Here is a 27,633-nt window from a genome sequence, read left to right as displayed (position 1 = left end):
ATAAGTCATATGAGACGATGAGACGGAGAGAACTCACATATCAGCTGTACCAGAACTCATCCTGAACCCCTGCTCGACATCGACTGACCAATTTTGACCCAGAACTTGCTTGATCTCCTTTTCAGCTTGGTCTAGTAACTCGAATCCATTTACCAATATCAATGTCCGGTGCCGACCCCAACCGTCGATACGATTCTGCTGTTGATGCACTAAGGGAATCAGATTGACGAATATGAATGTTTTCCCACTTCCTGTAGGCAACTGAACAGCGACTCTGGTCAAACCATAGCGAATTGCACCAAAGCAAGCTTGGATGGCCTCTTCCTGATGTCTATAAAGATTCCTTGGCCCAGACCGCTCGACGTCAGTCTGTTTTGCAGGATCTTCGCGTTCCACAATGTCTGTGCAGACAGGTCGACTACTTGATGTTTTTTCTAATGCGACTTGCGCAGTGAGCAATCTCGTCCTTGTCGAGACAACTCTGAGGTGAAGAAATGATTGCCTGTCGAGTAATCTGTGTGTATTGGTGCGCACGAGCGCATCCAAGTTGAAAGGGATCGGCGATCGGGGGAACATTAGTTGGACCAAGAAAGCTCCGAGCATGGTAAGGGATATATGACAGTAGTGCGCACAAGCGAATAAATTAGAATGCAACATGTGTGGAGGAGACATGCATGATGAGATACGACCGCTAACCCTCTTTTCAGCCACGTTAATGTTTCTGTCATTCCTATAAGCTGCAGCTCATTGATGGGAAGAGGGATCGATGGATCGATGGAGTGATACATGATTGATGATTGGTGAGGATCTGAGGCAACAGACGATCCATGCCCAAGTGCCACCATGATGGCAATGGAAATCGAAATCCATGTCGTAGCCACGTGTAGCAACTACTCTGACTCCAACGGTTGGTAACTGTATCCTTGTCCTCTCTTTGCCGCCCAATCTACCATAAACCTCATTCCTTCTTCTTCCTATTCTCAGACACATCCCATTCCTTTCTTCTCTCCATCCTTCAGTGGACGAGCAGTGTCACATTGAAACCTGCTTGATCGCACAAGAACACCAACTTTCATTTTTCGATTGATATCACCAAGACAAAACATCAAAACGTAACTTCATCTCAGTTCTTTGTCAAAACAACACAACAACATGTCGGAGGAAATAGGTGAACAGATAATCGTGGACCTACCGCCTCGACCTGCGCCCCCGCAACGGTCCACACCCACCAAGCAGCCTCAGCAGACACCACCGACACTCCAGGCGGAAGCTGGACCGTCGACTCGACGGAGAACGCGTACTTCAGATGTATCGATGAATGGAGGAACAGTCCCAAAGGTGGAGGTGCAGTCTGTAGTGAAGGAACCGATAAGATATATACAACCTGATCATTTGTGAGTGCATAACCATCCATCGTCGACCAGCTCCATGTGTATGCACACAGTGACTGATACTAAATATGTAGCTATCCCACAACCAACAACCCAAACCAAGCTGCTATAGCTCGTAATCTACCTAATATTGGAGATGGGTTGCTATCTCCTGAAGATGATCCTCAGGCCATGAGGGGTATACCAGTATTCAAACCTACCATGGAGGAATTTCAGGTAAGCACAGACAGCTACATCGCACTCCACGATCTCAGATGGTATGAGACTGATTACGATGGTTTGATGATAGGACTTTGAAGCATATGCAACAGCTACAACAGCTTGGGGACAATACTCCGGTATCGTCAAGATCATACCACCTGAAGAATGGACCAAATCTTTACCGCCTATACCTAAGAATGTCTTGGCGGATCAGAAGATTAAGACACCTATCCAACAGAATTTTCTCGGTTCGTCAGGATTGTTCAGGATTGCCAATCTACCTAAAAACAAGAATAGACCATTATCGATAAAAGAATGGTTTAATAAATCCAACGAAAAGAAACATACTGGTATTGGACCTAGGGACATCGGGAAGACTTTGAATAGAGATTCTAAGGAAGCTATAGAATGGAGAGCGAGGAGGAATGAGGAATTGAAGAAGGAAAAGGAAGAAAAGAGGAAGAAGTTGGCTCAGAGGAAAGCTAGGAAAGCAGAAGCTGCTGCTGCTGAAGTCCATGCTCAAGAGCAAGACAAGGCAGATGCTCACAAGGAGGATGGGGACGTGGAGATCAATGAGAAGGATATCGATCATGATCCTTCCACGACTGTTCCACCTCTTGATCCATCGTCCAGTAACTCTGCTCAGTCTTCGCCAGAGCCAACGAATCCTACTACTCCTAAAGCCGAGTCGTCAGATCTGGAAGACCAAGTAGAACCGTGGTATAGATCGTTCAATCCTTCCGAAGACTGGTTACCTAAAGATACCAAACCTGAAGATTACACTTCAGAAGCTTGCGATGCGCTGGAAAGGCATTTATGGAAGAATTTGTCCTTGGGTGAACCGAGTTGGTATGGTGCTGATATGGAAGGTGAGTGACCTATTATCCTATATTCTCAACTGAGTATCTGAGATCTGACTGCGTCGCGTTCATCAGGATCTCTGTTCGTCGATCATAAAACACCATGGAACGTCGCCCATCTACCCAATCTGCTAAATCGATGGGATCTAAGACATCTACCAGGTGTTAATTCGCCGTATCTGTACTTCGGGATGTGGGGAGCATCCTTCGCTTGGCACGTTGAGGATGTAAGCTAAATCCTCCGATTGATTCGATTTCACGCTGACGCATGGGGAATAGATGGACCTCTTCTCTATCAATTACATACACTTCGGAGCTCCGAAATATTGGTATGCTGTTCCTCAGTTGCAAGCTGAGAAGTTTGAGCGTGTCCTGCAAGGTGAGTGACCTGTTTCTCTTCCTTTCACTGTGAAAGAGGACATCGTGGTACTTACTGGTCGGCAAAATTTTGTAGGCTACTTCCCAGAGGAATCAAGACATTGCGACCAATATCTTCGTCATAAAGCTTTCGCAGTCTCACCGCATCGGTTGGCCAATGACGGTGTTCGTGTCAACATGCTGGCTCATCATCAAGGGGAATTCGTTATAACCTATCCTCGAGGTTATCATGCCGGATTCAATCTGGGTTTCAACTGCGCAGAAAGTGTAAATTTCGCTTTAGATAGCTGGGTAGAATTAGGCAGAAGAGCGAAAGCTTGTCAGTGTGTCACTCATAGGTAAGTCAGCTACCCTACCTCTCAATGCGATCGCGAGATGATCCATGTTAGCTAATCTGGTCATGAATATGTCCAGTGTACATATCGATGTTGATGAGATGATAGCCAAAGAGGAAAAACGATTGAATGGCGAACAAGAATTACTAGATGCTATTGCAGAAGAAAGACAGAATAAAAAACCTCGTAAAAGAGCTGCTACCGAACAGTCTGGAACCACTCCACGAAAGAGGGTCAAGCGAGGGACGGAGTTTGAGATTGCAGATGGCGAAGGTGATCAATCTCTTGAAGTAGGTGTGCAAGACGAAGAAGAAGCGAACCATGAAACTAAAATACCAGTCATGAGGAAGAAACGACCCAGATCTGTTATCGACCTATCACCTAACCGACCAAAACTGAAACCAGCTATCGTTCAAGAAAACCCGATATACCCATGTCTGTTTTGTCCTTCGTTGGATAAAGCAGGATTGTTACTTGTTCTTGATCCCACGGAACACATCAAGAAGATCTGGAAGCCCCGCAAAGAGGAGATCAAAGTACATCATTCATGCGCTCTTGCGATGCCCGGAATAGGCATAGAGGATAGGGAAGTTAATGGGAAGCTGGTAACTTGTGTGGTGGGATTGGAGAATATAGAATCTGCGAGATGGAGCTTGGTGAGCTGATGTGATACACATGAGTCTGCGGCATATAGCTGACATTCAATTTGCGTAAAGAAATGCGCTGCATGTGGGGACAAACGTCTGGCTAAATCTGGTGCTAAAATACAATGTACCAAAGTAAGTGGATTCACAAACCGAACCACATGGTTTCAAGCTGATGTTGATCATTCGTCGCAGGGCAAATGTCCAAGGGCGTATCATGTCTCATGCGCCAAATCTCATGAAGATATCGCACTCAACATATGGGAGGTGGAGACTCCCATTTTACCTTTAGAAGGAGAAGAACCATTACCTCCTGGACAACCGATACCTTCAGAGAAAGACATCAAAGTTGATTTACTTTGTCCTCAACATAATCCTGTGAGTTCACTTCCAGCTATCACCGAACTCCAGCAAACGGAGCTGACTAATTGGGTTCTCCAATGTAGGACATGAAAGCTCAACTAGAAGCTAAGAAAGCTGATAATTTCATGAGAAAGGTTATGGCCCTTCCAACCGGGTCAAAAGTTAAAATCAAGCTTAGAGGCGGAGCGTCGCTGGAGCTGGAGCTTGTGGATATCAGGGAGGAAACGCAGGAGATTTTGGTTAAGGATGATGCGGGGTGAGTGAATTCTCACTACTCACCTGTTAATATGTCATCCTTGCTGATGAGTAACCTCTGTCGTGTAGACAAACCGGTATCTATCCTTGGACCAGCATTGACTTCAGGCCTGCTCAAGTGAAGACAGAGAATGAGTATGGTGAGTGTTACCACTATGATTTCATGCAAGCCATCGCCGATTGCTCGATGCGTAGCGCGAGTTCATACCCATACTCGAAAAACGTCTGAACATCCTTCGACGACGAGTACGCCGGTAGCGGCTACCGCTCTTCCGCCTCCACCGATCGCAAGGCCACAGCAGACCCCTTCTCAGCCTGCTAGGACTGCCTCGCCCTCTTCTCAAGCACTTCGAGCGAACAGGCATCCTGGGACGTATCATTCTAATCCTGTCATACACTCTGCACCACTGCGTGTAGAGCAGATGCTCAACCCGCAGAGTAGCACACCTTCACGTGTGATTCTGTGCGAAGCTCCGCAAGCGGCTTATCACCCATCGATCCAGATCCATCCCCCTCGCGCATCTCACTCCCTTCATCAGGTACATCCTGTACACCCGCCAGCTCCGTACATGAGTGATTATTACGGTTCAACCTCTTCATCGATCCACCACCCCGCTCCGACCATGTATCATCACCAGCAGCCTTATACGCCAGTACTCCCGTACAACCCTCGAGATTCTTATGATTGTCAGCTACCGGCGTATGATCGAGGATATCAAAACGTGCCTAACTATCCTCTCTTGCCAGATACCCGGCGATCCAGTCTGACCGATTACCCACCACCGCTCCCTATCTCGAACGGGTACCATATGCCTTCATCTCGCGTTTATGCGGTACCGCCGCTTCAACTGGCACACTCGACAAATCATGCTGCTACTGCTCAAGCGGGTAATGGATCCTATCTACCAGCCCTGTCACATGGTGGTCCTTCATTACGAACAGGTTCGACTCAGCAGGGACATCAGCAGTCTTCCAATGGACCATCATCCAACGGCGTAGGCAAGATTGATCTCGGTCTTCAAAGGATGCAGAGTTTGATGAACCGCCTCCAACCTCTCGGTGTCCCAGCAATCCATTTAGCTGGTACCAATGGGAAAGGATCTGTCTCGGCAATTTTGGAATCGTGCTTGATGGCATCTGGTATGAACGTTGGTCGATACAACTCCCCACATCTGATAGAACCAAGGGATGCGATTCGCATCAATGGTCATCCGCCCTCTCGACAGGCTTATAATGATGCTATTCGAACTATCGAAAGTATCAATATGCAATTCAGCCTTCAAGCTACCACGTTCGAGATTGCCACGGCGGCCGCTTATCACATTCTCAACAGCATGCAACCGCCCTTAGATGTCATGATCATTGAATGTGGTATGGGTGGGGCTCGAGATGCTACCAACGTCATATCAGATGAGATCAAATTGATCGCTGGTCTGACTAGCGTAGGATTAGATCATACTTCTTTCTTGGGAAATACGATTCACGATATCGCGCTGGAGAAATCACAGATCGTACCTCACGGTGGGATCCTGGTAGTTTCACCTCAGCCCGATCTAGACGCCATCAATGCAGCTCAAAAGGTATCTGCATCAAAGAGAGCTAGAGTCATTCAAGCTTCCAAGTCTATCGAAATACCCCGCAACGTTCCACCGGTATCACTTCGACCATTTGTCAGACCTTCACCGAGATTAATCAGGACCGAATACCCATTTATAGATGGTCGAAAAAGAGGTATCGAAACTGAACTGCAATTAGGAGGTGAACATCAATTAGATAATCTCTCATTGGCAATATCAATCGTGCATACCCTCAGAACCGACCAACGGTCATTGGGTATCCAACCGAAATTAGCTGGATTGTCAGATCAGGTGATTCAGTTCGGGGTGAAAAGGACTGACTGGGAAGGTAGATGTAGTTGGTTGAATTATCGAGGTCGAACACCATTGTTGGTGGATGGGGCTCATAACCAAGATTCTTCAACTTCTCTTAGGAAGTATATCGATTCATTAGAATTTGAGAAACACAATCAGGTGAAAAAGAGATATATCATCAGTCTTTCGGCTAGTCCAGGTAAATCACCTGAATCGGTACTGAAACCGCTTTTAGAGATTGAAGAAGATGTCGAAGTGATTTTGATGGAGTTTAGTACACCTATTGAAGGTATGCCTTGGGTAAAACCTGTCCCCTTGGAACAATTATACGAGGTGACGAAGAAGATGGTAGGTGGAAGAGGACAGGTGAGATTTGGTGGGAAAGGATTGGAAGGCTTGAGGAGTGTTCTAGATGGTTTGGTTAGTAGTGAACAAGGAGAGGGAGAGGATGAAAGGTTGAATGTTGTCTGTGGGAGCTTGTATGGGGTTGCGGATGTTTATAGATTGATGGGTTAGTGTGTGTGTCAAGGAATCAAAAAGTGTTTTGTCAGATTATCTGCGTAGCTGGGATTTGTCATTTGTCATTTGGTATGTTAGATTAATCGGGTTGTATGTTCCTTTTTTTCTGTCAAGCTGGACGTATGCAGTGATCGATTGTATAGCATGACATGATTGTAGTTGCATTCGTGTATACATACGATACTCTGTAGGGAGTGCAATGGCATGTGCAGTACTTGAACAAGCTATCGAGTGAAAGTGGCTGAAATTACATTAGTCCGGGGGCGGAATGAGTTGGAGGATTATTGCGTCATTGTGTTTCTGACCAAATCTCTCTCTGGCACGAGCACATCTAAGACTTATACATATCTGATGCCACCCGTATGCAATGATGAGGATGGAATGTCCTGTAGAATTCGGAGGCATGCGAATCAGGTCATGAGACATCAAAGAGGAATGTCATGTTTGGGTCTGAGAGCGCAGTGGGTCACCTGCTGGCCGTCTACTGTCACGGTAGTGTTGCATGGACATTGCATATATAAAGTCTTCGTAAGGACATATGACTCCCGAGATTAAAAGTCGAAAACGGTGTTTACTTGGGAACAAACACTCACATATATTGATCTATCCTGCTTTAGATACAAGAATACACCATGGGACCATCCAACAATAAATCCCTCGCTTTTCGGCGATCTCTCACCATTTCTCCAGATGACTTACCCAGAACGAAACAATCGTTAAAATCCAAGATATCCTCTATGTCCCTTTTGTCTATCACCTCCACCCTGAAACCAACTTCTAGTGTCGATGAAGGGCATAAGATCAAGGCCTCTACGGAAACTATCAACTCTATCGAACGCACGCTCACTCCCATGCCACCTCCAGCATCATTCTCTACCGTCGGCCCAACCCACGATGTATTAGGTAGACTGGTCTTTGTTCCTTCCCTGCCTCCTCCTGAGAGAGTCGAATGGGCCAAATACTTTCCTGGGGGATACAATAGCGCTCTTCAAATTCCTTTGAAGGGTAAGAAAATGATGTATGCCATTCAGGCTATAGGTGGTTTGGCAATTTTATTCTACGGATACGATCAAGGTGTCATGTCGGGTGTGGTAATCAATACCCAATTCAAAGAACTTATGGGTGTCAATTCCTCACCTCAGAGTCAGAGGGATTCAGCAGCGATAGGAGGAATAGTAGCTATCTATTACCTCGGATCAATGGTTGGTGGTTTGGTAGGTGGATACCTGGGAGATAAGATAGGTAGAGTGAAAACTGTCATTTTTGGTTGTCTGATTGGAATCATCGGTGCTACACTCCAAACTTCCACCATGTCTTTCACATGGATGTGTCTTGCGAGAATAGTCAGTGGGTTTGGAACGGGACATTTGAATGCGATTATACCTGTTTGGAGTAGTGAGGTCGCCGATCATAATGCCCGAGGATCAATATTGGCTTTTGAGGTACGTGAAGAATAATATAATGAACATTGAATGACGTGATGGAAGATTGCTTATTTTGATGTGGATTATTTGATGTAGTTCTTCTTGAATATTGGAGGTTTAGCTTTCGCTTACTGGCTGGGTAAGCTGGCTTACCGTGTGGAAGATGTGATCCTAGACAGCTGATATACTGTGATTCAATGCTTGAATAGAGTTCGTACTCAAGTATACTTCCCATAGATCACAATCGTTCATCTGGCGATTTCGTAAGCTACTGTCCGAGATACATAGAAACCCTTTTTTCAGCCTGCAACAACTAACAGAAGTATCCATTTAGCTCTCGCATTCCAACTTGTATTCCTTCTCATCCTCATAGGTCTATTCTCATTCTTCCCCGAATCCCCAAGATGGTTAGCGAAAGTAGGTAGAGAGGACGAAGCGAGGCAGGTTCTGGCGGTATTACGGACGGAAAATGGGGATCTGGATGACGATAACGTAAACCAAGAAATGTATTCGGTAAGTCAAGCATTTTAACTGGTACTGTATCTACTCACTCAGATCAGGTCGACTGGTGAAATTCGTGGCTGACTATGATGGTGGTAGATCATGGAAGTTGTCGATGTCGAGCGAAAGATGGGATCTTCAAATAACTACACCGCGATGATCTTCGGATCGTTCAAAGACAAGGACAAAGGAGAAACTTTACACTTACCAAGAAGAACCTGGTTGGTAATTGGCTTGCAGATTTGGCAAGAATTGACTGGAATTGGTGTTGTTACCGTTTGTGAGTGGCGGCATAACGGAACTAACTCCCAGTTAATATTTGAACTGATGATGTTTTCGACCTTCGGTAGATGCACCTACCGTGTTTCAATCTGCGTCCTATACTGCTTATAAGGCTGATTGGTTGAGTGGCGTGAATAACATTTTCTATAGTGAATATTTTTGTTCAGTATTCTATTCAGTCTAATAAAAACCTCACATACTGATTTCCGGGGAATTGTTGTGTCACAGTGTTCTCGGTGCTTGTGGCAGTGTTTACTCTGGATAGAGTGGGAAGGCGAGTCACCTTGTATTGTGAGTACATTGAGGGTTCTTTCTCACCAATCAACTAAAGGGGCACAACTGACTAAGCTTCATGTACTAGGGGGAGCAATTATCATGGCAATATGTCTCGCACTCTGCACAGTTGGTGCTAGGTATGCGATCCGAACAGAGGGTAAAGAACAAGCCGCTTGGGGTGCAGTCGTGGCTGCCTTCACATTTATCTATACTTCCACTTTCGGTGCTTCATGGGTGAGTGTGGAGTTTTAGAATTCAGACGTTCAAGATTGTACTGATGGCTTGAGCGCCTGCAGCTTACTGTTCCGTGGTTGTATCCTACTGAGATCTTCCCCTTGTTCGTTAGAGCTAAAGGCGGTGCAGTCAGTGTAGTTGGCTGGTCTATAGGTAAGTCACCTCACAGTCAATCCGCTCTCTGGGGCATACGAGATAGCTGATACCAGGACTTTTTAGGTAATGGTGTGGTGACTGAGATTACTCCATTCTTGTTCAATGCCATGTGAGTTACTCATCGGAAGCTGGCATGGGCGATATTGGTGGCTGAGACCTCGGTAGTGGCGAATGGACATTCCTGCTTTTCTCATTGCTTAACGTCCTGGCTATCCCATGGATATACTTCCTCTGTAAGTCGATGCTCAGAGCTCAGCACGGTGGATGGCTGATCATCAGACCTTGGACCTTTCGATCTAGATCCGGAAACTGCTGGTCGATCGCTTGAGCAGATGGACATTCTTTTCGCTCAAGAATCGATATTCGTACATCGCCAGCAGAAGATGCTTGAAAGCTTGGAAAAGGCCAATCCGGAGGTATATCACTGTGAGTATGATTACTATTCATAGATTTGTGTTCGAGGATTGACAATGATTCCGGGATACTGTTAGCGATGGAGACTGGTAAAGCTCAAGCCGCCCAGCACGTTGAGATTAAGCAGGAAAAAGTTGTTGTCATCGACTCGGTCCCTGGTGAAGAAAGGCACTAAGTTCCCTCTTTGAGTCTAGAAGAGGCTAAGAGGACTCTTTATACTGTATGATGGGATGAATGGATGGATCGATGATGATGTAGTGACTACTGCTTAGTATATGTAAACGGTCAACTTGATACATGTTTGATGACAGATGAGAAAGCATGTAACATGTCTTTTGTCAAGGAAAAAGGATAAAGTCCTGCTCCCAGAGTAGATCATTTGACGAGCCATTACTCCTCGGTGATACACATCAAAGGGAGTATACACGTTAGCGCGGAGGTCCCCCCATGAAAATATGGGGCTTGGAGCTATCGCAACAATGACCGCACTTACATAGATTGGTCTGAGAATTTCGTTTGTGGAAGGAGAAGGCACAGGTTCTCTGTGTTCAAAAGGTCTACAAAGGATAATGGAACCAAAAAATCGAGTGAAACAGAGGTAATCTTGAGAGCAGGTCTTCGCCGGAAGCACAAGTGTCGGAGGGATCTAGGGATGTGTCCTCTGCCTTCTCCGAAAGATTGTCATTCACCGGGCTAAAGTGGGTGAGCTTTTCTACGATCTTTTCGAGCTGAGAGACAAGGGAATGATCTTGCGGTAGTCTAACGAAAAAATGCTATTTATACAGTATAATTGACTCCGGGATTAGAAAGCTCTCTCTTCGTCAATCTTTATACCATACTCGCAACACCCGCTTCCAGATATCAATCATAAACTGCTCATCATGTTCAGTGAGTTTCTGTACCCATCACAGTCTACCTTTGGGTCTAGCCTAATTTGCTCACTTTTCGACAGCCAGTTTTCCAACCAGCTCTAGCAAACTTCAAGTCAGCGTGAAACCATCCACCTCTGCCAAGTACATGGGAATCAGATTTGATGCGAATGGCAATTTCCTGAACGTCTGGGATCAGGGTCAACCCGATAAAGATAGGAACTTGTCCGGTGCCAGCGGAAGAGCTAGGCTGTCCAATTTTGTCGAGAAGACCATCGATCTTGGACCAGGAGAGAGCTTTGGTGGTGAGGATATATATTCCACCTACTGGTTAGGCCGAGGGGTATGTCCCACAAGCTCAATCGTTAAAGTTACTGCCAGAGATCAGCCACACAGTGAGGGGATAATGGAGGGAACCCTCTCACCATCCACTTGTCCTAGTTTGACTTTTGGACATTACGTCTTTTCTGTGACATCGGAAAAGTCCACTTCCACTGTCGATTCAGAACCACCTGACGAAGCTGCTGTCAGGAGAGAGCTGTTGACGGAATTGAACGAAGCCACGAATGGTTCGACTCGTGCTTGATTTATCCCAGACCTTGGGATGTAGGCGTTGAGGCGATACAAGCTATTTTTGCTGGTCATGCTTCTTATGCACAGTCATTCAATTACAAAGTATGGCCATCAGAAGGTCATCACATGAGGTATTCCTCCGATCATGTCGGGTCGTAAAATTCATGCGAATCCTACGAATGCACATAAGAAAATATACGTCAATCTCATTGGTAATCGCCCTTGATAATTCCCAGTCCATGAAATTGCGTGTAGATTGTTTGTCCCAAGTGAATCCCACAACACGGCTCTTGGGATGGGCAAAGGGCTTCATACATTCAACACACACACTTGAGGAAGCCTTACCCGTGTCATCACTAAATTTCGAGTCATTCTTTGGTATTGTATAGAAGAATACTAAGTAATACACTGATGACGATATGTAGCGAATCGTCAGATCCAGATGTGGGGGAAGACACCCCAACGAACTGATCAAGCATTCTTTCTGAAATGACACAACACAGCTTTTCCATGAACCAAAGGACGGCCGCCCATTATGTCCTTTCAATACATTGATTGTCTTAAGCATTCTTCTCCATTCATCATTGAGAAGTTCTACTGGGCTCCATCCTGGTATTGCAGAGTCTTACTGGGGATAGTCACCAAGAAACATCTATAAATACGGTATTTCTGGTGCGACCGTGATAAGGGGAGGAAATGTCTTATTTACCCAATTAACAACAGTTTGAAGTCTTAGTTTACCTTCTGCATACCACGATTGCTCTTTCCACTCTTCTGCCGCTTTCCAACTCAACGATCGAAATATATAACGTACCAGACACCATCGGACATGATGTCTTGCGACTCTAACACAATCAAGATTAGCGTGAAGCCGTCATATCTTGCCAAGCATAAGGGTACTCAGTTCGATCAGAATGGTTTCTTCGTGATGAACCGGGATACACGGTGCAACGCATCCAAAGGTCCATACAGCTTGTCTAGATTCGTGAGAAAGACAGTGGAGCTCGGGCCAGGCGAGAGTTATGGTGGCCTCTACCCACACACATACCGATTAAGTCGAAGAGAGGATTCCTCGGATCAAACGGTGAATGTCACAGTCATTGTGGAGCCTTGGGCGAAAGGAGTAGCTACGGGGACCCTATTGCCCTCAGACATCCGCTTGACTTTGAAACACTATACCTTCTCCGTAGGGTCCCCAGAACCCACTCTAAGAGTCAGAATTAATAAGTCTGTCGTTTCTGATCAGCACTTTGTAGACGAGAATGGGTATCTGAAACGAACTTCCGACTTTGAAGGTGTCACTCATTTCCGGGATATAGACATTCCCTTGGAGCAAGGTGATCGTCATCATATCGGTGGCTACACCGCAGTGATGGTCACCTCAAAAGATGATCCCCAAGTATGTATATGCCCTCCAGGCTGGACGGAAGAAGAACCGACTGTCCTTACACCGGCCAAGCCATGGGTCGACAAGGCTCACTTGACTTTCACTCTATTGGACGACTGAACATGATAAGAACCTTGACTGGATGCGCTCTAGTGGCTGGTCCTGGTCTGATGAGAAAAGATCAATACGTAAGGGTAGTGAGAGAAACTATGGTGGAGGACTACATGGATGGGCATGCATGTTGTGAGGTGTCGATTCATGCCCTTTTTGTGCAAGACGACATCTACGAATTCTATCAAGTTGTACAGTAATAGCTGCAATGCGTGAGTGGCAAATGGCAATCATATAGACACGGTAATTTAAAAAGCTGCTGGTATCTTCATTTGCTGTTAGTGTTCCCAAAGAGGAACTTGTGGGTTAGCCGGTACTGATTAGGATCCTACCAATGTGCAGTATGATCAGTTGACCACGAGAAGCGGAGCAAAAGCTTGGGATACACTGAGTGTACATCAATGATGGCACAATGGATATACATAAAGGAGCAAAGCAATATAAAGTGGAGAATGTAAATTGACAGGAAAGCTCATTCGTGAGTCAGCACCAACATCTCAGTAAATGATCTCTAAGGATTGCAAAGATGGAGAAGCATCTCGTATTAAGCCGATGATTATGAACAAAAGAGGAAAGGGATCGATATGAACGGTTCTGAATTAATTTATGGTCCTTTCCGAAAATACTTGTCAATTTCTGTGCTTCGGACCATGACTGTTCAACGAGATCGTATGTTCGAATTTTTTACATGCGGCACCCTTAGTGAGAGCCCGCAGCCACCACAAGCTGCCAGAGGTCCAGTCCTTCAGGGTATAGAAAGGCTAGATACAATGAACATTTTCGGGGTGTTTTCGTATCCATTCCCAACTGACATCAACATAGTCAACGCATAGCGTTCCGACTAGTGAGTACTGTAACATTTTAAGCGGAATATGAAATGATACCTAACACATGTCTCTCGTCTCACAAGCTTTAACAATATGTCTACAAGCTCAAACGTATCTGTAGAAATCACTACGAACGACAGTACCGTTCCAAGGGGTCAGTACCTTCATGAAAATGGAAGATTGCAGTCCCAGCCTTGTAACGATATTACAGGCTACAGTCCCTTCCGAGGTGAAACGATCAATCTTGGTCCGTGGGATTCGCGTAATTTTCAAGGCCAACATTTTCTTACCAATATGTCAGATGATACCCACAAAGAAGTATCAATCACTGGAGGTTCTACCTCCGGCTCTGTACGATTGACTTCGGATGCCCCATCTGGAAACAGGGGGTACTTGACTTTCAGATTACGGGCTTAATCCTTGTCAGGATGCTCATCTCTCCCACCAATGCATAAGGATATATATGATAGTAGGGGGTAGCTGTTCTATGTGCTCACTTGGCGATCACGTATGTACCAGATGATATGATTAGGCCGAAGTATGCAATCTCTGCTTGTCTAGACTCTTGTGTATAGCTCCCTCGGGGCTTCCACGATACTGTAGCATGGCGAAATCCTGCGTTGTACACCCCGTTGCATTGGATTCGAAGCTTTTGCTTGAGTGAGACCTGCACCTGTACGATCTCACTCCAACAACGGAGCCAATGAAACAATTCATTATCAACGAGCGTGGTTCTCGTGGCATGCTATCTCCATTACTCAATGACGAATGGCGATCCTCTCTGGGAAGCATGTCGATGGCTCCGATCTGTCGTGGCTCATCTCGATCTCGAAAAGGGGTGTTCATTTCACTTTTTGCGCACATGCAAGCGGAACGCTGATGACCGTCACTAGTCAAGGTCCCGGATTTACTCGCCAAACCGGCTACTTGAGTAAGCAAGTCCACTCCCAGACTATCGGCGGCTATGACTTCACTGCCACCTTTAGTCATTCTCCTGAGGAGTATAAGTACCCTGCTGAAATAGCAATGGTGGCAATGATCAGGATGGGCAGTATGATGATCTGATCCAATTATAATGGCTGTACAGTACTGTATAGCCACGCAGTTGATGATCCACTCAGTAGCACTCTCATGAGAGCGAAGAGATCCACCTATGGCATATGCCGCGGACAGATTAGAATGATCATAATGACGCGATTTGTATGCAATTGTTACTGAACGTTTTCCACTTTCAGTGATATGGCAGATAGCTTAGCAAGCTTACATGAGGAACGTACCGAATGGATCAAAGGCCTCGTTATGGATTGCAACAGAGTACATGCCTCAGATCAGTGTCCATGTAATTGCCCAGGGGCATGCTCCCTCCAGGTAGCATGCCAAGGGCAGAGAGTCGCAGTCATTTGTTCATGACGGCATCCGTGAATCATTAACACGTGGAGCAAAATCGGCTATTCAACTTATTCAAATATGCTGGAGAGGTAGAAAGGAGGACTTGACGATCGTATTCGCGTGTTGCCTCGAAAGAAGCCTCTTCAAAAGAGCGGTGATATTGCTAATGAAAGGATCCAGGAAGAGGTGGAATGGTGATACGTTCAAATAATCGAATTGAGTGTCAGAGGCTTCAAATTCCGAGAAGTACTGTATGCAGATCACAGGCTGTTCTGCTTCTACATACTATATGAGAATTAACAAGGTCATTCAGAACATAGCCGTTCACATCCCTCATCTGCTGACATTTTAGTCATATCACCACCCATCCCTCAGTGAACTCGGTATAATGTCGGAAACAGTATCAGAGCAATTGCGAGTCACAGCAACTGCATCGTCATCTCGTTGTGCATACATCACCGTCAGAATGGAAGCTTCCGATTGGGCTAGACGGTCGGAAGTCGAATTCATCGCAGAAGATGGTACATTTTACATTCGTCCACCAAGCCTAATTAGGCTCCCTCAATTCTTGGAGAGAACCCCTACCGGTGTATCTGTTGGTCGTTTCCCACCCAAGACCTACCACCTCTCTCTCGGTGAGGAGTTTCCGGGGCCGTTCATCTCGATGAGCGATACCGCGTCGAATGGAGGTCTCACTTTCTGGTTAGGAAGGAATGAGAATGATCCTGCTACTGTAAGGGTACGAGGAATTTATGATCCTCAGATACCTACTTGGGAGGAAGGGGATCTCACTTCGAATGTTAGAAGAGTCGATGTAGGTTGTTATACTTTTTCCATTGTGGGGGATGATCAACAAGAGGGTAGGGTTGGCGATCACGGTCAGACGGAGATTTCTGGTCAAACTGATCGAAGCGGCGGATCTATCAAGAATAAGATGAGGAACTTGTTGTCTCCAAGACACCGAGGATCCAGCTAGACAGATCATCAAAGTTGTGTGGCCAAGTTCGATATGCATACAGTATGACTGGAGTGATGAATGTTGCTTGTTGAATGGTACATGAAACCTCGGCTTCCTGGCGATTTGGTGTTGCACTTCGTCGTTGAGTGGCCTGCAGCAGCTATAGACAGCCAAATCAAGTGGGTATAAGCACCGCAGGAGTTTAACAGATCATAGCACTCGATGTGCACTAAGGATCAACGAAGCAGGACGAATATAGGGGATAGCATGAGACGTGTCCAGTCTAAAGAATCCTTTGCACATTTCTGTACGCGAATGCTTGGAAGACGGCAAGAGGATTCGGGCTACGGAGGAAACTTACTGTATATAACATCACCGTAGTAACTCTGCAACTCCCCCTGCGACGAATGTATAACTGATCCGTGCACATACCCCTCCCCCTTCTTTCTTCGGCCAAACATATACCTTAAAATATGTCAGATCTCTCGACAAAAACCTACGTCCCTGTCAAAGTGAGTTCCAATGAAGAAGCTCGCGCAGACAAAACAAGTTCACTAAGCATGGTCATTGATACTATCCGCCAACCAACTCTGAAACCAACAAAGCTGGAAGTGATTGTGTAAAATGGACTTCAAGACTCAAGAGAATTGCCAGTCCTGTCACTACTGCCCTATCAGGTGTCCCGGTTGGTGAATTTCCCGAAAAGGCTTTCAACATCGCCAAAGGTGATACACTCCCCTTTCACTCCAAAGGTGGACATGGGACGACTTTCCATATTGAACGACGGGCCAATGGAACGTTCGTTAGTGCACTAAGGGATGTGCACAGGACTCAGTAGGATGAAAGGCTTCTTACTTCTGATAACCCCAGCGCTACCGTAGGACTGTACACTTTCTCGATCGAGTAACAGCAAACAGAAGGAGACAATTACACGGGAGTAGAATGAGTATCACCTAGACTCCCATGAGCAGTTAAGGAACGATCAAGTCGATAAAAGATAATTTGTTTGGACAGTGGTAGTGTGTAACGATACGGTGCAGTCTGGTCGCCACATTTACCCATTGACATAGGAACCGTATGTACTCCGCATGGGAAAATCTCCGTTTGCTCAGTTCTCCCCGCTTTTCAGGGTCCAGCTCAATTACAAGGAACGACTTGTTTGTTCACTCACCTCTTACAGTAACCTCTCGTGGGCTGTGTTCCTTGCGATTTGCAATGATGCAAAAGCAAAGACTAAAGACTAGCATGATGCAATTTAAAGCCTTGATGGCCTAGGCTCATGAGTATGCTGAATTGGAATGAAATGACAAGAGATCATATGACCCTTGTGCCGTTGCCCCGACGGCAATACTGGTAAGATCGGGCACGCAAGAAAATGTCCGGACAGCGTGTGCGTGTGTGTATGATGGACTGAGAAGAGATCCATGCGTTGATCAAAGGATGGTGAGGGTGTGTCTGTGGGGTAAATAGGGAAATGCGAGTGAGGTGATCTCTCATTTCAGGGTACTCTCCATGATTGATACACACAACAACCAGTAACTATAACGTTCCTCACTTCTCCAGTGGTCTTATGACTCTTCACCATACTTGGTAATCCCCATTGCATAGTGACAACTCATCCATCCCATCATTGAGCTAGCAGCTGCTGCAACTGGATCGGTCTCTGCCCTCCACTCCCCTATCGGAATACCCTCGCCAAATCATTTACCTAAAGATCTATACATAGTCTACAACCTCCAGATCGTCATTCTATCGTTATCTTACGTATCATCGCTCTGGTACTTGGGTGACTACTCTTAGCTCAGCGTGCACACCTTCTCCATATTCATTCGTTACTTTTCATTCGCCATATCCCTTCGGAGATAGATTCATCAGCATATATCCCCAGTTTCAGTGGGGAGGAAGCACGACTGTACGGCTATGGTATTCACCTTTCACATAAGGTAAACAACATCAAACTAGTCCAAACCGTCAATAACCACTACCAACTCTCCCTCTTCGCTTCTTAACTCTCCCTACGATTCGGTACCGGTAACCAGAGAAGTAACCTATTCAGTAAGAACAAGAATAGGGTATAGGAGTACAAAGCCAATCCGTCATACCGTATCATATCATACCAACCCATTCATTCATTCAATTGTTCAATCAATACTGTAAAGCTTCTTATTATATTCGGTAACGAGTCTCTAGACGAGTACACATACAAACATCCAACACCTGCTCACTGTCTCTACAGATTCCTAGTACCGAACGTCTTGAGTTATAGCTTGTCTGGAATCAATATTCATCACACATCGCATCGTGATTGCAGTATCACGTACCGACTATCACGCAATCCTCCCTTACAAACTCTCGTCATCACCTCAACCCAACTACCTCATCTCTCACTTATAACGTCGTACTATCTAATCATAATATAACCACTACGGGTAGTTTTGCATCCAAACACTATCATAACCGGTGTTAGAAGTGACATATCATTCATTCGTCAGCTTGAAAACTTGATACGTGATACTTGAGAAGAAGAAAAGGATAACATAGATGTATGCATGTTAGATTGGTGGGTTGTCGATCAAACGAGATTGAGTATTCGTATCCGCTAACAACAAAAGTTCATTGTTTGTCTTTTAGAAGGATATCTTATCGGATCACACGACTTCGCGGTGAACCAATCCACGACCACACACAATGTCACTCGTTCTTCCATTACCGCAACACCATCCTCAGCCAGTCGCCCATTACTCGATGGTGCGATCTCGTTCGTCCACTCCTAGACCTACCACTCCACTCTCTGCACCTCCTACACCGGTGACCCCGACGCACTTGCTGCCAGCTGCGATGGAAAGAGCACGCAGCTCGGAAGCAGTGCTGGGTATCAATCCCCGTCGGCCCCCGCCTACTATCGCCACGGAAGAGAGGGAAGGTAGGAAGAGGGAAGTGAAAGATACGATATTGAAAGGAGAATGGGAGATTTCTTCGTCTTCATCTTCACCTACTAATAGTGATGGAGGGGACAATAAGATGGATATCGATATGGACTCGCGAGATCAGGAAGAGAACGAGAGTGACCCCCATACCGTGATGCTGGGTGAGACCATACATTCCCCGGAACAGGAAGTGGCAGTCCATCTACCGACTCCACCGGAGGAAGGACGACCTTTCGTTTGGGGGATGCCGAAATGGGGTTACGAGGAGGATCGGACGCCTGTCAGAGATGGCGTGAGATTGATCAGTGCGGATGAGGTGGGTTGACCTAACTTAATGAATATCGCATCGTGCAGGTTTTGCTGAACAGTCATTATGTTGTGTGATTGCAGTTATCCCAACTTGTCGAAAGGCATTCGATGATAGATACACCCAGTTCAGTTATGTTTCCCTGGCTGCATGGTATAAGTGATGATGGTCAGAAGGGGAGGGACATGGCCGCCTTCTTTGGGTCAGTATAATACTTGTATCAGTAACCATTAGTTTCCCTTTGATCCTCAGCTGAAAATGTTTAATCCTTTCACACCAATAGTCATAGTCCGCCATTCGAACCACCTCCGTACCGAGGATTGTGCCTTTTATTCTGTCCTCCGCACCCACTCGACGAACCTGCTCATCCTAAGTCACAGAGACCCAAACCCCAAAGAACCGATACGGACCGTACGACGCAACAACCCAGCTACACTATGCCACCTCCGAGAGAACGATCCGAAACCATGTCAACTTCTTCTGAATCATACCATTCTACCGGAACGACGGAGGGTACATCCCCCTCTATTGGCGAACTATCACCGCAATTCGATAAACCCATTATCGAGGAGGAAGCAATCTACCATGACCACGATGATGAAGAACATGGAAACGAGATGGATGTGGACGTGGATGTTGCGATGCATCCTTGCGACTCTAAACGGATTTCACCTGTGGCCCATGCAAAAGGTATAGATGAGCCACATCATCCTTTACCTTGTTTGGGTACAGACAAAATTGGTAATGCCCTTCTGGAAGAAACACCTTCCGAACATGACATATCATCCTCAGAAGAAGAGGGATTTACAGATGAAGATGAAGAAGATCAAGGACCGACTTGCATTTTGTTCAATGCCCTACACGTAACGGACTGTTTTGATCTACCGAAACATTCCCATTCTCATCCCTCTAAACCGAGGGAACAACAGAAAAAAGCAAAATTTAGAAATGCAAGATTACCGAATCAGATTAATTTGAGAAACTTGAACATTCAACAAATTAAATATTCGACTGTGTCGGATATTGTATTGTATTCCAAGAATGGAGTTGGACAGGGGATATTGGAAGTTGCCGAGCAGTAAGTCGGATCGAAATCGCTCGTAGGTATGAAGACAAGGACTGAGCTTCGAATTTCCATTTTCAGAATTGCAAAGGCTCAACAGGATTTGTGGGAGATCCGGATGCAAGAATTTTACCAACATGTTACAGGTAGAAATGAAGGTGAAGGATCGACTGAACCTGTCAAATACGGTGTTTGGGTTGTCGTAGGTGAGTGCCCTTGATTCCCCGGCTCATTCAACAAATGAGGATCTCAGCCACGAGTCGGTTTGAATTGACTTCTATTCTTTCCTTCAGAACCATTCTCCAAGATTGAAAAACTACACCCTCATTTGGTCAATATCGATTCAAAGGGAAATGCATGTGCTGAAGCTTTCCAAACTGACCTATTCGAACGAGAAGCTAAGGAGTCTAGAGCGATGACTAGAGGCTCGGAAGTGGTCGAAGGCTTCTGGGTAGGAAACGATTGTGATGTACCCGGGGGAGCGGATGATGGGGCTGGTGCGAGTGTACCTTTTGATCTCTGTGTGAGGGTGAGTAGGACACAAGATCGTTTTGGTGACCGTTTGCATTCGCATAGCGTTGACATGTGTTTCCATGGCTAGGCCTCGGAATGCGCAGAGATGCCATCGACCGCGCATCTAGCCACAGCGTACCAACATTTAGTGGACATCGACAGACGCCGATTACCTCAGGAAGTCAATCACAATCCTGCTCCTTCTTGGATAGCTTCGCCAGCTACCATCGCCCTACGAAACTTACTATCGCCCGGGCCGTCGATGCCCAATACACCTATCTCGGAGAACAAGTCAAATTCGTCTGCTGCTGATGATCGGCCGCAACCTCCTCCACAAGGTACAACAATGGACCATGAATACGTATCATTGGAATGTTCTGGTTCATGTCGGACGATCACTGGTCAGACTCGGAATCTCAACTATATGACAGATCGAGTGGTTGAATTAGTTTATTTCCTTCGGAAGTTGATTGAAGGGAAAACTACACCGCCTGATAGTCCAGGGAAAAAGAGAAAAGTATTGGTACATTGTCAAGATGGATATACCGAATCTTCAATTTTGGTATTAAGTTATATTATGTCTTCACTCTCCTGTTCGTTACCAGAAGCGTTCCTACATCTCCAAATCACCGCCAAGAGATCTTTCTTCCTCTATCCCTCGGATAGACCTTTATTGAAGAAGATTGATCAAAGGTTAACAAACGATAGAAGATCGAAAGCTCTCAAGATCGTATCGAACACCACGGCGCAAGAGGGGAAAATAGGTAGCCCAATAAGAAGTCCTCCTCCCTCGACGGGTGCGACAGGTTCGCCAAGATGGAAATCTTGGTCGATCGGCTTACCTTTTGGGACTGGTTCGAGCTCTGCTTCAATCTCTGCACCACCCACGCCGACTTCCGCTTCCTCTGCTTCCATAAAGGAAAAAGTCAAATCATCCAGCATAGATCCACTCACACCTATCTACAGCTCCTCCCCTACTATCTCAACGACAGTTGAAGTTGCCAAAGACCTTCTGGACGTATCTCAGATTCATATTGAAGCTGAGAAACGGGAGAGGCATAAAGTGTGGTTTGAAGATAGACGATTTGATGGGTTCCCAAGTAGGATCTTACCGTTTTTATACCTGGGTAACCTGTAAGTTTCGATTGTTCGAAACATGACCATGAAATGCCTCAGTTGACCATGTCATCTCCTGAATTGCTGTTTGCTGATTGTCTTATGATTGTCTAGTGAACATGCAGGAAACGCTGCGATGCTCCATGCACTGGGTATTACTCATGTGGTATCGGTCGGAGAGAGCTTGATCAACCCTAATGAAATGATGGAGCCTCATCATGGAATTGGAGAGGGTAACACGTTAGCACAAGCTGCTAGAGAGGGCAAAATCAGCGTGTACGTGTGATTGGACTCCCACGGTATATGTTGTGTGTCACTGGGCAAAAATACTGATAACTTGATATTTATGTAGGCTTGACCTGACTGACGTGCGGGACGACGGTAATGATCCATTGCGACCTGTGATCGCTCGTGCTTGCGCGTGGATCGAGGCTGCTCGACGAGAAGGTGGTGTGATACTGGTCCATTGTGTAAGTAGATTGTAACTCACATCTCATGAAATTAGTGAAATGCTGATATAATGGGTTGGGAATGGCATAGCGAGTTGGAGTCAGTCGAAGTGCAAGTATCGTTATTGCTTATATGATGCAATTTGAGAGAATGGGTTTGATGGATGCTTATATGATGTGTAGAGCGAGGAGGCTGAATGGTTAGTTTTTGGTCTTGCGGATTCATCTCTTACAAATTCTCTCCAGCTTGTTCCAGTCTTTGGTCAATGTTGCTGACTATGATTTTGTGGTTGGATCTGAATTTTAGTTTTGATCCAACCAAACCTTCGATTCTTCCATGAACTGTTCGGATGGGAAGTGGAACTCGCTCGACAGGAAGATGAACTGCTCCAAAAGAAAATCCAAGAAGTCAAATCGATGGGTGTAAGAGATGAGGAAGCAATAAAACTGATTATCGAAAATGGAGATTCGTTCTTATATCATCCCGAGACAGACGCCGAAGGCGAAAGACGAAGGGGAAGGAGGAGAGTCATGTATTCTTGGCCTAGTTTCTGTAGGGATCTGGTAAGTTTTCATCCTTGTCATCCAGACCATATGATAAATGCTGACGATTATCTTGTGGGGAATCCAGTATTGCCTGAATAGACGATTCTTGTGCAATTAAGCTGAAGCGCAAAGAGGATATCGTCTTGGCGTGTCAGTTAATGTGTATTCTCCAAATGAGGTTTCTCATCCTCAAGCAATTGTGTTGTCAAAATGTGTATAGCCATCAATTCCTCTTTTTGCGGAAGGGAAGGATAGAGAAGGTCATATGGCAGAAAACAATTTCATTGTAAAAGATTGTAAGAAAAGAAAGGGAATATCAATATTTCTACCTGATAAAAACAAGTTGTCTCATACGTCCTTCGTTCACCTTGTATACGTACTGGGTGGGATCTTTCGTGTAAATTAGTTGTATCAATCATTTTGCTCAGTATTCCAGTTGTCGATCTTTTTTTTTTTTTGTTTCTCCTTAGTTTATGGTTCTGGTCCTGGTTGTGTTGATCATGATTCTCTCTCTGTATCTTTGTATCTTATACTGCTATGCATGAGTTTCGAAGGATATGTACAATAAGTGAGAAGTGGGTCCGACTACAGTCACATGATCTCGTACATGAGTCACCCTTGATTACGTACAGCAACGGTGAAGGGATTCGTTGTTTTGATGCGGTTGGTACGGTACTCGTACTTGGTGATCATCGATCCAATTTGAACATCCTCCCTATTACTCTTAGTGCCATAGAACTCGACATAACACACTCAAATACCATCGGAACGACTCTGTCGGAAAGGACACTGAAGAATAGAGTGGGCACTGTACATACCTCTTACACACAGTCGATCACTCGCCTCGGGTTTTCATCACAGTATTTCGGGAATGTCTCACTTGGTCGTGGTCATTCGATTCGATTGATCCCATTCATCAAACATATCTCACAATCGAAGCATTGCAAACGGACCACAACAGTCTGAGCTCTTCGACTGCTACCGATCACAACTGTCCATACATACGAGATACACTACTGTAACCAACCTTGGATTTACACTCGGAATCACATCGAGATACCTCATTTCCGCGTTGGGTGGACGATCGCGTACTAATCATCTTGGAAGATGTGGGGAACTCGAACCCGGAGTAGGACAAGGAATGACACTCGATCTGCATCTGCAGATCATGTGGAGGGGGAGAAGCTGACTTGGAAGAGATGTCGTGATCTGATATGGAGGTGAGTTCTTCGTCTTGCTCAGAGGATACTGTGGAGCAGTGTAGCGATGAATCATCTACAGACTATTAGTGATGGCAGGCAATACTATAAAAGAGGTCTATGTACTGATCGTATAGTATAACCACTCGCAGACACCTTCATTTCGTCGGACCAGGCTTGGTGTCGAGCGTAGCATATATAGATCCAGGTAATTGGGCGACGGATTTGGAAGCTGGTGCGACGTATGGGTATAAATTGTTGTTCATCGTGTTGTTAGCTGGACTGGCAGCTGTAGGTGAGTGATCTAGCCTATCTTCGGTCATTGTCATTCTCTAGACCATCTATCATCCTATACATCACTCTTCTTGCCAATTTATCACATCTGCTCCGACTACAATCTTCGATCTTCATACCCTCATACTGTTGTCCGTCCGCTCAGCTGACTTTCCTTTCCTTTCCAGTACTCCAACTCCTCTCTGTCCGACTAGGAGCTATCACCTCAACTTCCCTTCCACAACAGACTCGTCTACTATTCATTCGCCTTCAAGCGAAATACCCCAAATATCGAATCCCCCTAAAAATCTGTCTGTACACTCTGTACGCTCTCGCTGAAATTGCAATTATCGGGACGGACTTGGCGGAGTTGCTGGGTAGTGCGATTGCTTTGCATTTGTGAGTGAGAGTGAACACGTCTCAAACATGATGGATAGGACATCGGCGTGGAAAGGGGGTTGTAGTTGGTCCATCGGGGGTCAGATGATAGAGCTGACATCCTGGATGATTCTTCTTACTTCAGATTATTCCCTAAATTACCTCTGTTCGCTGGAGTGCTCATAACAGCAGTAGACGTGATGATTGTCTTGGTCTTCTTCCGATCGAATTCAGGTAGACAGGGGATGTTATTCTTTGAAATCGTCATTGTTTCCTTGGTAAGTGTCGATTACACTCTCGAAACGTCTCATCGAGGGAATAGCAGATTCAAGTGAACATGCCAATATTGATACTGATAACTGTTATATCATGTTGATTCGTATCAAAAGGTCCTAGCGGTATTCGTCAGTTTCATGATTTTGCTGAAATTGACAAATCCAGTTTGGAAAGATGTTTTCTTGGGTTTAGTCCCTTCAAAGGTATGTAGTAGTTTATTTACATCATATCTCAATCGAAGGATCGAAGGACATTTGATGATTGATGATTGACAACTGATACTGACTTTTGGTTGTGTTTGTTTAGACTTTGGTCAAACCCGGTGCTCTGTATATCGGTGTCGGTATCATCGGAGGTCAGTGCAAACTGAGATACCAGTTCCACATTCGATTGTGAGCTGATGCAGTCGTTATGCTACTCGTACTATAGCTACTGTCATGCCTCACGCACTATTCCTTGGCTCCTCCCTTGCCTCGGTCGATCGTTTGAATATGTTACCTATCGAACCGTCCCCTACGAAAAAACCATTATCTGTTCAAATGCCCTCTTTGAACCCATTCAGAAGGAGACCTCTTCCCACGAAAAATGATTCCGATCTACCCACTATTCAGTCTCAGGTGGAAGTAAACTCAACGCCTCCAGTAGGATCATCTTCGAGACAGATTCAGGATACACCTACGCCCTCGATCGTTGGCGGAGAAGGTAAAGACCTACCTACACCTATCGAATATGATATTAAAGATCAAGATGAGATCGATTATATCAAGAGAATGAAGGAATATGAAGTTCGTGTGAGGAAATTTGATAGGATCAAGTGGGTCGATGTGCACTTATTACATTCTACGGTAGGTAGTCTCCTAAATCATCTCTTCTCCTTGATTTTGTTCTGCATTTGTCAAGTCTGGATTCCTATAATACTGAATATGGGCGCAAATGAAGAAAAGGCTGATTGTTTCATGCATGGATCAAGATCGACACGGCACTCTCACTCCTTGGTTTCGCCCTGACCATCAACTCGTCCATCCTGACACTTGCAGGCGCAGCGTTCTATTACGGTGACAACGATGCTAGTGCGGATGATGCGGACTTGTTCGGGGCGTTTGCTTTAATCAAAAGCTACATAGGACATGGTGAGTTGTTCGGACACATTGATTGGCTAGAACGGCTTAGTAGATTGGGCTGATCGCTTTTGATAATGTTCTTAACAGCTGCTGCTATAATTTTCGCTTTGGCGTTACTTTGTGTTAGTTGATACCATGCCTCATTTCTCACTTTGCTTTTGATATGGCTTTGGGTAAATGATACAAAGCTGATGCAATCTTGTTACATTTTGTAGGCTGGTCAAAGCGCTTCGATCACTGCTACTTTGGCTGGTCAAGTAGTTTCAGAGGGATTCATCAATTGGAAGACATCGGTGAGTTGATTCGCATATATCTCTCGTTTCATAACAATCCTTTCGACTGGCGCTATCCGCCTTACCTGACATATGATGGATTAATCTTTATTCATTCAATATTTACTGATTCCTGTTTTTGTCTTCTCTTTCTCCTAGCCTCTGATCCGCAGATTGTGTACTCGACTTATCGGTGTGATCCCCGCCGCCATCGTAGCATCAGCCGTTGGACCCTCAGGACTGAATACGATGTTGGTCGCTTCTCAAGTTTTACTTTCCATCGTCCTACCTACCGTCATCTTCCCCTTGGTTTACCTGTGTTCAAGAGAAGAAATCATGACTGTACAAGGGCCAGAGTCAGATGATGATACCGATGTCAATCAAGGTATAAGATTGGAGAATCTAAATAATGATCAAATCACGAATACAAGTAATGAACAAGAAGGTGGTGATGGTAATGAACATGGACATTCCACTACAAGGACACAGATACAGATACAGGATAACATAGAAGAAGCAACATCAGCCAGACGATCTAAATCCTATGTATCGCCTAAATGGGTTACGATACTTGGATATGGTCTATTTGGAGTGGTGGTTTTGGCGAACGCTTATGTGATTGTTCAGTTATGTTTAGGTAATGGATAATGGATAATATGGTAGAGTATCAAGTGGTAGTGATAGTGGACAATTGGTAAAGTTTCGGTTCTTATGCTTTATATTGATAATTTGGGATTCATTTCATACGATTTTTTCTTTTTTGATGATTAGTTTCATGAAACTAGAAACTAGTCGATTCTTGTTGATCATACCAATATCTATATGTACATTGAATTGCATCAGATTGATCATGCTGTCTTGGCTTAGTAGTAGTACATCATGTATTTTTCGTTAGTCATTGAACTTTCGAAATTATCCATAGTCAAAAATGAGATTCGAGCACATCATACCAGTCACTTGGGTAATCTTCATCTT

At 45.2% G+C, this 27,633-nt stretch overlaps 8 protein-coding genes across 8 annotated transcripts; all 8 read left to right on the top strand.

The window, feature by feature from the left end:
• Positions 1-1,152: 1,152 nt before the first annotated feature.
• On the top strand, positions 1,153-6,814 carry L199_001113 (uncharacterized protein; the record flags this gene model as incomplete). The annotated part of the gene is made up of 12 exons (XM_064886870.1): positions 1,153-1,394; positions 1,466-1,607; positions 1,681-2,461; positions 2,528-2,679; positions 2,732-2,831; positions 2,907-3,168; positions 3,245-3,821; positions 3,882-3,944; positions 4,005-4,187; positions 4,256-4,428; positions 4,497-4,567; positions 4,623-6,814. 12 exons carry the CDS (start codon positions 1,153-1,155, stop codon positions 6,812-6,814), a joined length of 4,938 nt encoding a protein of 1,645 aa, XP_064742942.1.
• A 635-nt stretch (positions 6,815-7,449) lies between these two features.
• L199_001112 (uncharacterized protein) lies at positions 7,450-10,279 on the top strand (the record flags this gene model as incomplete). The annotated part of the gene is made up of 13 exons (XM_064886869.1): positions 7,450-8,259; positions 8,338-8,380; positions 8,451-8,504; positions 8,576-8,754; positions 8,842-9,022; positions 9,093-9,173; positions 9,253-9,315; positions 9,386-9,534; positions 9,597-9,687; positions 9,754-9,799; positions 9,856-9,923; positions 9,991-10,116; positions 10,182-10,279. 13 exons carry the CDS (start codon positions 7,450-7,452, stop codon positions 10,277-10,279), a joined length of 1,989 nt encoding a protein of 662 aa, XP_064742941.1.
• Positions 10,280-11,121: 842 nt separating this feature from the next.
• On the top strand, positions 11,122-11,559 carry L199_001111 (uncharacterized protein; the record flags this gene model as incomplete). Its single annotated transcript, XM_064886868.1, has 1 exon — positions 11,122-11,559. The coding sequence occupies one exon, from the start codon at positions 11,122-11,124 to the stop codon at positions 11,557-11,559; it is 438 nt and encodes a 145-aa protein (XP_064742940.1).
• An 819-nt stretch (positions 11,560-12,378) lies between these two features.
• Positions 12,379-13,053, top strand: L199_001110 (uncharacterized protein; the record flags this gene model as incomplete). Its single annotated transcript, XM_064886867.1, has 1 exon — positions 12,379-13,053. The coding sequence occupies one exon, from the start codon at positions 12,379-12,381 to the stop codon at positions 13,051-13,053; it is 675 nt and encodes a 224-aa protein (XP_064742939.1).
• Positions 13,054-13,964: 911 nt separating this feature from the next.
• Positions 13,965-14,288, top strand: L199_001109 (uncharacterized protein; the record flags this gene model as incomplete). Its single annotated transcript, XM_064886866.1, has 1 exon — positions 13,965-14,288. The coding sequence occupies one exon, from the start codon at positions 13,965-13,967 to the stop codon at positions 14,286-14,288; it is 324 nt and encodes a 107-aa protein (XP_064742938.1).
• A 1,360-nt stretch (positions 14,289-15,648) lies between these two features.
• On the top strand, positions 15,649-16,236 carry L199_001108 (uncharacterized protein; the record flags this gene model as incomplete). The annotated part of the gene is made up of 1 exon (XM_064886865.1): positions 15,649-16,236. The coding sequence occupies one exon, from the start codon at positions 15,649-15,651 to the stop codon at positions 16,234-16,236; it is 588 nt and encodes a 195-aa protein (XP_064742937.1).
• Positions 16,237-18,906: 2,670 nt separating this feature from the next.
• Positions 18,907-23,257, top strand: L199_001107 (uncharacterized protein; the record flags this gene model as incomplete). The annotated part of the gene is made up of 11 exons (XM_064886864.1): positions 18,907-19,461; positions 19,536-19,654; positions 19,736-20,530; positions 20,597-20,721; positions 20,809-21,044; positions 21,117-22,162; positions 22,259-22,420; positions 22,497-22,614; positions 22,685-22,793; positions 22,901-23,157; positions 23,225-23,257. The coding sequence occupies 11 exons, from the start codon at positions 18,907-18,909 to the stop codon at positions 23,255-23,257; spliced, it is 3,555 nt and encodes a 1,184-aa protein (XP_064742936.1).
• Positions 23,258-24,246: 989 nt separating this feature from the next.
• On the top strand, positions 24,247-27,306 carry L199_001106 (uncharacterized protein; the record flags this gene model as incomplete). The annotated part of the gene is made up of 11 exons (XM_064886863.1): positions 24,247-24,359; positions 24,491-24,633; positions 24,800-25,010; positions 25,135-25,267; positions 25,379-25,468; positions 25,572-25,620; positions 25,695-26,110; positions 26,236-26,395; positions 26,474-26,508; positions 26,602-26,679; positions 26,818-27,306. 11 exons carry the CDS (start codon positions 24,247-24,249, stop codon positions 27,304-27,306), a joined length of 1,917 nt encoding a protein of 638 aa, XP_064742935.1.
• Positions 27,307-27,633: the final 327 nt, after the last annotated feature.

The sequence above is a fragment of the Kwoniella botswanensis genome, chromosome 1 (assembly GCF_036426115.1).
Source record: "Kwoniella botswanensis chromosome 1, complete sequence".
NCBI lineage: Eukaryota > Fungi > Basidiomycota > Tremellomycetes > Tremellales > Cryptococcaceae > Kwoniella > Kwoniella botswanensis.
This window is presented reverse-complemented; position numbering and strand designations above follow the sequence as displayed.